The sequence below is a fragment of the Mytilus californianus genome, unplaced genomic scaffold (assembly GCF_021869535.1).
Source record: "Mytilus californianus isolate M0D057914Y unplaced genomic scaffold, xbMytCali1.0.p SCAF_3, whole genome shotgun sequence".
Classification (NCBI taxonomy): Eukaryota; Metazoa; Mollusca; class Bivalvia; order Mytilida; family Mytilidae; genus Mytilus; species Mytilus californianus.
The window spans coordinates 20,302,745-20,314,541 of NW_026262679.1; the positions used below are offsets into that span (position 1 = coordinate 20,302,745).

The following is an 11,797-nucleotide window of genomic DNA, read 5'->3' on the forward strand; positions in this document are numbered from 1 at the left end:
CCGGCGAAATTGTCATAAACGGACGTACACCTAATATCTAGATTTCATTACGGCAACCTTATTTGAATCTATATAGAAATAATCATATATTTATTTCCTGACACAACTTGAACAACTTCAGTGCTTAGCGGTCCGTGCTTAGCTGACAAGTTACCAGGGGAAATTTTTGTACTTACTCAATAGACACACTTCCGACAGCAGTTGACCAAAGTTCCCGCCCTACCGTTATCAAATAACCTACGTACTATTTTGTTCTTGTCTAGAATATGCATGAAATATTTGCAGCTGGACGACTACCAAACAATAATATATAATAAACAAGTTGCTTTCTAGATACAAAAATAAATGCAATCGTGAACCTAAATGCCTGTTTGGTATATAAGATCACATAATTGTTACATAAAGGTCTGATGCATGATTTTACCTCATTTTATTTTTATATAAGATGTAGAAAAACTGACATGGATTCTTAATGAAACTGCTGTTCAATATTGGGCATATTTATGTAAGAGTAGAAACAATTTGAAACCTCAACTTTATACTTCAGATAAATCAGTTTGTTCAAACAAATCTCACTTTTTTCATTTCATAACTTTTTGTAAATTAGCCAAAATATAATAAAGCTGTTGATTTGTTGTTTTATACGATTGTGTGACAAACAGAGGGAAGCAGGAATAACGTTGCCAATTAAGTAAAGCGCATGTCCAGTACGCAATTTAAAAATCCTGTTTTTGCAATCGCATTTTCATTGAATACGGATATTGATTTAAAGAAAAATAATTTGTTCCTAAGTTGAGCTATTTTTTGCTTATGAATACAAACAATTTTGTATCGCCTAATTTGTAAGGATTTCGTCATTTTTTTTTTCGCCAAAAAAGCTCTAGGCCTCTGTCAACTAGATCATCTAAATTCGCTTATGAATACAGATTGCCTCAACTCCTTGAATACATATTGACGGAATTCCCTCAAACTTGCACTGATTCTTCTTTAGGTGGCACATTAAGTTGTGCACCTGCTACTTCAACTTTTCGTTGGTTTTTTTTGTGTGTTTGGGGGTTGAGGGGCACATACTACAAAGAATATCACTCTGTGTGTCTGTTAATCGTTTCATATCAATAGAATTATTGTAAGGACTAAAACACATATTCATTTATGAACTGTTTCGATATGACATATAATTTCTGCATTTAACACACCTGCTTTTGAAATTTCGTCGTAATTTCCAGGATTAACTTGCATTTTTAAATGAGATTAAGATAATAGATGCATCACGTTAATACCCCTCCCACTCTGTCCGATTGACCAATTCCTATATGTTAACTTTGTCCGTCTCTCTCTCTTTCTCACTCTGTTGGTTTTTCTGTTTTGTTTTTTTGGTGAAAATGACATGGATGCACGTGCTGTCATGCCTCTGGGTAGCTACGCCCCTGCATGTTGAAGTTCAATGTCTCACTTCTTAGGGAGTTATGCAATATCCTCAGGTTGCGTTTCTTACCGTGGTTTGTGTCTTCTTGGCGAATTTATGAGAATTGAACATCGGTCAACTACTGACTAATTAATTTAATTTGATAAGTCATTAGTATTACAAAATATTAACAGTAAACATACAATTCTTAATGACAATTTATTTGTAATTTTATATGTACAAATATATTTTTTAAAAAGTTGCAATGTGATGAAAATGTGACTTTATTATTATGTCTCTAGTTATTTATTTATTCAAAGAAAAGTAACTCTAGCATGCTTAATTGTAATTTATGAAGTACATAGACCCGAAAACAACAGCATAGAAACAGAACTGGTATGTTCACATTATAATGCTGTACATAAAATATATGTTATGAAAGTTAATATATTAATAAAAAAACATGTTAAAATGCATTGATTCAAATCCACTAATATAATATTTGTTTCTTGGCATTTTAGATAAACCAAGAGAGGTGCTTTTTTGATAAAAAAATTGTACCATTTTCAAATCAATATATAATAATAGAAATTAAATCTTGTGCATGACTAGGCCAACACATGTCCATTAACAACTTACTATAGACACTTTACGTTATATCTTATATAATCACCATCCAAGTTATCTTATGTACTGAAATTCCCTCATAAGGCAACTTATATCTGGGGCATACATTGATTGATAAATTATTGAAAGAAAAAGTATATGATTATCAAATTAAATCTGATTATTACTATTTTTGGTAAGTGTATTTTCATGACAAGGTTGTATACATGGTATAAGTGGTAAATTTACATGTATGCATAAACAGATGCAAAAAAAGGCAGGCAGGAATTTAACATGGAAATCATGAAAATCTAAAAATCAAATGTAAATTAAAATTTCTATATGAACAAACTTTCATGAAAATAAGCCATAGACCACCAAATTATGTTTTTTTATTAAGAATTACTTTAATTAAATTGTGCTGTGAAGGGATGAAGTTTATCCAACAAGTGGAACATGTGCAAGTACCCAGAGGTCAGAGCATTCAGACCCCATAACTTGAAGTAAGAGTACAACATCATAGCTAAAAGAAAACCAAAGGATACAGCTCTTTGAAAAATTGTGAAATGGATGCTTCCAAAACCAAAAGGCTACATCTGGTTTATAACTATAGACCAAGGGATGCTTTCAAAAGACTTACTGTGCAACCAGTACAAATGAATGTGTAACAAACATTTAATAGAATCCACTTACTTTGGCCTTTCAAAATATATAAAGCCGAAACAAACAAGTTTTAATATTTCATAGATACATAGAAAATACAAAACAACTGCAAAGGTAAAAAAATCTGATTGTAAAGCTAACATACAAGAGAATAGAAATACAAAATATATAAGTTATGGTGGACAAAAAAAATGACTACCAATGCAATGTCACCTTCCAGCAGTAGAATGTATGTATATTGGAGAGAGAAAATAACAATTCAATTAGATTTCAAAGAAATCATTTCGAGTTAATGAGTACAATGTTCTTAAACAGATTATGTAAAATACCGCTACTATTACATACTATCATTAATGATATGAAACCATAAATGATCTCTTTGACTTATATCTTTATCCGCCTTGTGGATCCTTAGAAAAGTTCCTTCCGTATAAGGTTTAATAAGACTTCTCTATGAGCTTGAGTTCCTACGAATCTGGTTAGAGCTTCAATTCCTGTGTCACCCACTTGTTCCTGTACTTTCTGAACAAGTTTTGCTTTTTCACTATCAGACAAGCTATACAACACTTTTAACAGTGAATCGTACTCATCAGACTGCAGGTAACCTAACACTGATCCTAAAAAATAGTTAAATGTATTCATTATTCAGTTTAATTATACTTTGGACAGTTAAATATTATTTGTTAATTCATTAAAATCATTTTGTGCAAAATTATTAGTCATGAAAAGACACATTTTGTCATGAAATTTGTAAGGTATCACTTTGGTATCTTTAACTTTCGCCTTTCTCTTATAAAGTCTATAAATATTACTCAATATAAAACATTTTCAGATTACTACTAAGATTATTTAGTTTGAACCATCAGAAATATGTAATTTATGAACCTTTTAACCTCAATTTCATGTTTTATGACAGAATACATGTACAAGTGCAACAATACCTGAAGAAAAAATATCTTGAGGTGTTGTAATTTCCATGTTTGTTTTGTTTGATATATTGTTTTGTGGGGTAATCTACTATTTCAATGCCAACTAAAGAAAGAATGTTTTAATTATATAACAACAGGTAACTAGTCAAGAAAGGACTTGCAAAAATGCTATGGTCCATTTATGATTCTTAAAAAAGTACCTACCTCCTATACCACCAACCAAAGCCCCAGGTGGTCCACCCACAACACCCCCAATAGCAGTGCCACATGCTCCATATGCTACCTGTTTGAAAATACCTACAATATAAAACAATGATACTGAACACTAAAAAGATAACAGAAACTCTGAAGCATCAATGTTGTCTCTAAAAGTTTTAAAAAAAGAAGAAAAACTTTTCTGATAGAAATCTTTTTGCATACGGCATTGCATTAAATATAACCACAAATAATTAAGTTAATGGTCAACTAGATCAATCTCTCTATAGATTAAGTATAATATATGATTTAATTATTCATAGACTTATATATGTAACTGTACATAAACAGAAACTAATAAAATAATGTGAAAGATTAAAAAAAAATTATCTGGTATTTATCTGATGTCACAGATTAATAAAAATGATAAGAATACAAATTTCCATTAAAAAAAAATAGTGGACAAAACCATAATAATCTAAGCCAATTTCATTACAAAAGAGCTGGAGTAAAATATATTTCAATTGTAAGTACACTATTTCCAGAACAGAGACAATGTGGATTTTAAACAACAGTCATCAGGTCACAGACTTAATTTTGAGAGAAACTACTTCATTGTCAGACTTATCCATCCTGAACTGTATGACTATAAAAAATATTCTGTTAAAACGAGAGAAGTAATTTTTACAGTATATTTATTCTAATATGATTGAAAATCAGGTAGTTTGTTTATTTTTTACAAGTATGTTCTCATAGAATTTAATTACTTGTTACCTTTTGCGCTTGCCCTTAAATCAGGATTTGTGGAAAGTATTTCCATTAACTGATTATAATATGGTATAAAAGCCCTCCCAATGATACCGGCCATACTGATGATCAATTGTGTTATTCCTTTGTTACTACCAGTTTATTTATATGAAATCATCTGGTGCCACACTGAAAAAAAATCAATTATAAAATATAAACATGGTAAATAAGATAATTCAATTAAACTTAATTAACAAAGGAACTACATGTAATTACAAGACTAGATAATAATATTAATAAAATAATAATAATAAAATAATATCACAATTGAATGATAACTGTTAGACTGTCCACTGAAGTGACAGTTATTGTTGAAATGTGCACAAATGGTACTGTTAATGATGTTAATGTTATTACTACCACTGGGTTGATACCTCTGCTGGTGGACTGTTTGTCCCTGAGGGTATCACCAGCCAAGTAGCCAGTACGAAAATATGGATATTGTGATGAGATGACTGAAGCTGTTAATTTTCTCCTTGATAGTATTTAAGTATGCTCGGCAACAAAGTTTATCGACAGGTTGTAGGTATTCCTATGGGCACTAATTGCGCCCCTTTAATAGCAAACTTGTTTTTCTACTGTTATGCATCACAGTTTATGACCAAACTCAGTAAAGACCCGTCTAAATTAAATTTAATTGATAAGTTCAACAACACTTACTGTTATCTTGAAGATATATTTTCGTTAGATAATCAAGAATTTTCTAAATATACTGCCGAAATTTACCCAAAGGAACTTACTTTAAATAAATCAAATGTAAACGGTAATAACTATCCTTTCCTATATTTAGATATTTCAGTTTAACACAGGAAACTCTACACTAAAATTTACAACAAAAGGTACGATTTTTCGTTCCCTATTGTTAATTTTCCTTTTTTGGATGGTGATGTTCCTTTAGCACCATCTTACAGTGTTTATATATCACAACTCGTTCGCTATGCCCGTGTCTGTTGTGATGTTTTCGATTTTGATGAACGTAATCTATGTATTACTGGTAAATTATTAAGTCAGGGAATTCGTTACCACAAATTACTTAAAACCTTTACTAAATTCTTCCATAGATATAAAGATTTGGTTTTGAAGTTTGGTTGCACCTGTAGAAAGCTTATTTCAAACAGGATAGCACATCCTCAACTTTATGAAGATGTTGTTTACCGTGCCCTGAAATTTAGAAACGATCCTGGTAAACTTATCGATCCTTTAAATAAACTTATTCTAAAAGGTTACCAATTCAACACTATAATTAGATCTTTGAATATTGTTTTTATTGGTATTGATATTGATTTTGTTATCAGTCAATTAAAAGCAAACTAAATATTATTGTTATATACATATGCACATTCATGGATCTACATTCTGTCGGCACCTGTATCTTGGCATTGCACAAGGTCATGTTTTTCTCTGACTGTTTATGACGTCTTTTCACTAAATCCATTGGATGTTGGATGTGTAATGATTGATAATTTAGCATTAGACGCATGATTTTTTTTATTAGTTGTTATTGGCTTTGATCTAGGTGTCAGTAACTGTGAGTACTCTCAGATCTGTACTTAGTGTCTTTTTGTTGTTGGGATGTACAAATACCTGGCCACGTCCACTCTGTGTTTTTGTTAGATGTATTTCTATTTGCATCCATCTGATGAGTTAAGCCTTTTTCAACTTATATTTATAGTTCGTTCTTATGTTGTACCGTAACACCACTGTCCCAGGTTAGGGGGAGGGTTGGGATCCTGCTAACATGTTTAACCCGCCACATTCTGTTTGTATATGTGCCTGGCGATCATACCACATCTTCTTTTTTATATTGTGTTTGTTAATTAACATTTGCTTTTACAAAATTTTGAAAATAATTTTAAATTAGGTAATATATCTCCCTCATGCAAAGCTCTATTCCTTGCCCGGCTGTGGCTTTACTTTTGGTATAAAAGATTTCAATTTTTTTAAATAAGTTTTGGATTTTCAAATATTCTAGCCTCAGGCATCATTGAATAAATATTTATAGCAGCAATGTGCACCTGGTGCAGAAAAATTGGTACAGTTAATGTTACTGTTTATAAATAAATTAATAAAACACAATATAACAGTCTTTCTGAAATTGAATGAATTAAATCTTTCACATTTTTTGGCTACATACATTGTAATTTATAAATGTTTATGATATATATTGATGATACATTGTTTTGTACTTGTATACAAATGTACCTACATTAATATCCAAAATAATATTTATGTAAATTAATTTAGCAGTTGAAATAAATAGACTACAATATTTGTGTCTATTAACATGATTAACAATAAGTTTATTGAATACATTATGTTAGTCTATTATTACCAGTAAACTTACCTTTATTTTAGAGATATATACTCATACTGAAGTTAAAATACAAAACAGAATTATCTTTCTTATTCTGTTATTGTGCATGTAACTTGTAACAGGTCTCACTAGTTAGCAACAAGAAGCGTCAAGAAGCAACAAGAAGAATAATTTAGCGACAAGAAAATAAATTTAGCGTCAAGATATCTGAATAATGATTATTTGAAATAAATAGATATAGAAACATGCATTAAAGTGTGTGTGGTTTTGTTCGAAATATATGCGAATTTTCATTATTTCATGACACTGAGAGAGGAAAATAAACATTTGTTCATTTTTTCTAGAAAGAGTATGTTTGTTACTAAGGATATGTTTAAATAGATATATTTATAGTTTACAATTTAGTGTATAAATGAATGAATTGATAATATGTAGAGTCGGCATGGTTGATATAACAAAGGTTTAAACCAAATATAAGATAATCTATATAAAAATAAGAAGATGTGGTATGATTGCCAATGAGACAACTCTCAACAAGAGACCAAATGACACAGAAATTAACAATGATAGGTCACCATGCGGCCTTCAACAATCAGCAAAGCCCATACCGCATAGTCAGCTATAAAAGGCCCCGAAAGACAACTGTAAAACAATTCAAATGAGAAAACTAACGGCCTTATTTAGTGTACAAAATAATGTAAGAAAAACAAATATGATAAACAGCATGTACAGCAACAAACGACAACCATTGAATTACAGGCTCATGACTTGGGACAGGCACATACAGAATGTGGCAGGGTTAAACATGTTAGCAGGCGCCCATCGTTAACCCTCCCATTAACCTGGGGCCGGACAGTGGTGTAAGAGTACAACATATGAACACTATAAAAATCAGTTGAAAAGGGCTGAACTCATCAGATAGATACAAAGCACAAAAACAAGTAACAAAAACACAGAGTGGACGTGGCAGGGTACTTATTGGTCATCCCACTGTCTATATCACTCTGCTCAGCTCTTAATAAAATTGCATATTTTATGATATCAATTTGTAGACAACCTGATAATCGGTACTTATACATCCCCACAACAAAAAGATACTAAGTACAGATCTGAGAGTATTATTTCACTAAAAAGGTCCACATATATATATAAAAAAATATAAACAAGTCTTAATTGAAAAAAACGTTCAAACCTATGATTGCGTTGGATAAAAACCACAATTTTTATACGTGTGCATGTAAAACAAATTTCTTGGTAGAGGGGTCTAAATACAGCACAAACAACATTTTCCAAAAGACCAAAAAAAGTGAAAAGTATATTTTAACAAATCGCATTTGACTAGCAGGTCGAACAACTGATGTTCTTAAACCCTGCTGACTGCCATTGACGATTGCCAAATAAATTGATCACGAGATGTTACATGGATCTTAATTATTAATTTAATACCAAGCAGAAAACAATTAACTTGTGGAGAAGATGGTATACCGCAAACATGAGGTGCAAAAATTTGTACACCATATCCAGATTTCGACAATTAATGTCTCTTCAGTGATATTAGGGATCGAAACGGTATTTGGAAGACCATATAATTTACCTCAATTTTGGATAGACTCTTGAATTTTAAAGAGTCGAAATAGGATGAAAGGATCATATAAACCTGAAGGAAAATATAATACAAGCCCTAATGAAAAAATATAAACAAGTCTAAATTGAAAACAACGCTCAAACCTATGATTGCGTTGGATAAAAACCGCAATTTTTATATGTGTGCATGTAAAACAAATTTCTTGGTAGAGGGGTCTAAATAAAGCACAAACAACATTTTCCAAAAGACCAAAAAAGTGAAAAGCATATTTTAACAAATCGCATTTGACTAACAGGTCAAACAACTGATGTTCTTAAACATAATATATATATCTTATAAAAAAATATTGACAAGTCTAAATTGAAAACAACGTTCAAACCTATGATTGCGTTGGATAAAACCGCAATTTTTATACGTGTGCATGCAAAACAAATTGCTCGGTAGAGGGGTCTAAATACAGCACAAACAACATTTTCCAAAAGACCAAATGAGTGAAAAAGTATATTTTAACAAAACGCATTTGACTAGCAGGTCGAACAACTGATGTTCTTAAACCCTGCTGACTGCCATTGGCGATTGCCAAATAAACGGATCACAAGATGTAACAAAATATATACATGTACATGTATATAGGATTATACATGGGATTGTTACAAAATGTTCAGATTATACTTTAAAATAATGTAATAAAATATTGTTTACTAAAAACTCATTACAAGACTACTACTGTTTGTAGTGATACTAAAATTAACAAAACTTTATAAAACAGCAATGACAGCAAATAATCAACTGTAATTAATTGATTTTTTCTATAAATTAATTGTTTTAATAGTAAATAAACTATCTTGTCGCTAAATTTGTCTTCTTGTAACTAAAATTTTTCTTGTCGCTTTTTAGTTAGACCAAATTTGTAAGGTCTCTTTTTTCTCCCATCTCGGTGGATGATCCAAAATTTTGAATGGATTGGGTTAGGGAATTTTTGTCAATACATGTAAATGTTAAATATTTATTTTTATTTTGGGTTTAAGATTTTTCTATACAAATTAATCCTTGATTTATCAAACAAGAGGCTCTCAAGAGCCTGAATCGCTCACCTGTATTTCAGAGGAGAAGATTTTTAAATGTTAGCAAACTTGATGAACAAATTGTCTGAAATTGTCTTTAAAGGGCAATAACACCTTAAGGGGTCAATTGACAATTTTGGTAATATTAACTTTTTTGTAGATCTTACTTTGCTGATCATTATTGCTGCTTACAGTTTATATATATCTATAATAATATTCAAAATAATAACAAATTTTGTTAAAACTACCAATTCGGTGGCAGCAACCCAACAATGGGTTGTTTGATTCGTCTGATAATTATAAGGCCGATAGATCTTGACCCATTAAACAATTTTACCCCATGTCACATTTGCTCTAAAAGATTTAGTTTTTGAGATATAAGCCAAAAACTGCATTTGACCATTATGTTCTATTTTTAGCCATGGCGGCCATGTTTGTCAATGGATACAAACTTCGGATACAATTTATAAACAAGATACCCTAAGGAACATTTAGTTAAAGTTTGAAGGTAATTGGCCCAGTAGTTTCAGAGGAGAAGATTTTTAAATGTTAGCAAACTTGATGAACAAATTGTGTAAAATTGTCTTTAAAGGGCAATAACTCCTTAAGGGGTCAATTGACAATTATGGTCATATTCACTTTTTTGTAGATCTTACTTTGCTGATCATTATTGCTGCTTACAGTTTATATATATCTATAATAATATTCAAAATAATAACAAAAAACTGCAAAATTTTGTTAAAACTACCAATTCGGTGGCAGCAACCCAACAATGGGTTGTTCGATTCGTCTGAAAATTTCAGAGCTGATAGATCTTGACCAATTAAACATTTTACCCCATGTCAGATTTGCTCTAAAAGCTTTAGTTTTTGAGATATAAGCCAAAAACTGCATTTGACCCCTATGTTCTATTTTTAGCCATGGCGGCCAAGTTTGTTGATGGATCAAAACTTCGGATACAATTTATAAACTAGATACCCTAAGGAACATTTAGTTAAAGTTTGAAGGTATTTAGCTAAGTAGTTTCAGAGGAGAAGATTTTTGAAATAGTTTACGACGACGGACGCCAAGTGATGGCATAAGCTCACATGGCGCCCTTCGGGCCCCGGTGAGCTAAAAAGGGATAGAATAATAACATTAAATGGGCAATTCCAGAAATAATCCCCCCCCCCCCTTATGGAAGACACTGGAATTTCCAGACAATTTTTGGTTCTCAAACCCTATGGAAGACACTGGATTTCCAGATTATTTTAATTTCAAGAAAAAACTTTAGTTAGACAAATAGGTGGAAATCCAGACATTTTTGCAAAATCTGAAAAATTTCTCGTAGGAAAAAAAAATTGACTTTGCATGTCTTCCATAGGGGGGATGGATTATTTCTGGAATAGCCCATGAGTAAAGTGAAAGTGGACTGAACATTTCATAATTACATTATCGTATTGTTACCAAATCGCAGCAGAAATAAACTTGTTTTGAAAAAGTTATTCAAATGATTGTCATACCTGAACAAGAAATGAAATATTTATTACACGTGTTGCAAACTTAAATAAACTGACTCACTCGAGCTCAGACTCAGTTCAGGGTTTTGAATGTAAACATAACTGGGGCTTGTTTTCTAGGTAGCAACCGAGAAAATCAATAGGAAGCGGGACGAAAACCAGTCATAAAATACAACACTGAACAAGGTTTGGACGCGACTATGACGATTTTACGCACTATCAAAGTGAAGTGGCTATATATAAGACTAAATACAAATCCTTTGTTTTGCACTGTTATATATATAGGTAGACAGGAGTAAATTTTTCTGACGGAAAATTCAATTTCACCTTTTGCGACAATTTTCCAAAGTTTATTTTAAGTCGATATTCAGTAAACTACATAAACACAATACAAGCTCTAGTGAGCTTTTCAAATCGCCATGATTGAATAACACATTTTGCACTTTGTTTTACAAAACAAACTGCTCCATCTATTTTGAACATATGTGTACATAATTGAGCACATGCAATTATGTACACTTCAACATTAGACTTTACTACCTTAATACAATAGAACAAAAACAATTTTGGATACTGAATGGCCGGCAGTGACCCGTGACCTCAAATTTTATTTCTTTAATACAACATGTATCTACCTTAAAAGTCCATCAAGCTTTTATTTCTTTTTTCTTTTTCTACAGACAATCATCTAGCATGAAAGTTTAGTTATATGTTCAAAAATTGTAATATC

At 31.3% G+C, this 11,797-nt stretch overlaps 1 protein-coding gene across 3 annotated transcripts; it reads right to left on the reverse strand.

Annotated features, from left to right (window-relative positions):
* Positions 1-1,545: 1,545 nt before the first annotated feature.
* Positions 1,546-11,198, reverse strand: LOC127734091 (protein C19orf12 homolog). Of its 3 annotated transcripts, none has more exons than XM_052243720.1 (4): positions 11,129-11,198; positions 4,573-4,734; positions 3,808-3,900; positions 1,546-3,291 (listed from the first exon to the last, which is right to left on the reverse strand). In XM_052243720.1, exons 2-4 carry the CDS (start codon positions 4,664-4,666, stop codon positions 3,086-3,088), a joined length of 393 nt encoding a protein of 130 aa, XP_052099680.1. In that variant the 5' UTR covers positions 4,667-4,734; positions 11,129-11,198; the 3' UTR covers positions 1,546-3,085. The 3 variants fall into 3 exon arrangements, with proteins under 3 accessions (XP_052099680.1, XP_052099681.1, XP_052099682.1); XM_052243721.1 differs by having other exon boundaries at positions 11,071-11,198; XM_052243722.1 differs by having other exon boundaries at positions 11,141-11,197.
* Positions 11,199-11,797: the final 599 nt, after the last annotated feature.

Excerpts from the sequence above, each read along its gene's own strand:
- LOC127734091 (XM_052243720.1), bottom strand. The coding sequence starts at position 4,666 with ATGGCCGGTATCATTGGGAGGGCTTTTATACCATATTATAATCAGTTA. Across the intron at positions 3,901-4,572 it reads TTTAAGGGCAAGCGCAAAAG|GTATTTTCAAACAGGTAGCA; the intron begins GTAACAAGTAAT and ends TTTATATTGTAG. Across the intron at positions 3,292-3,807 it reads TTTGGTTGGTGGTATAGGAG|GATCAGTGTTAGGTTACCTG; the intron begins GTAGGTACTTTT and ends ACTATTTTTTAG.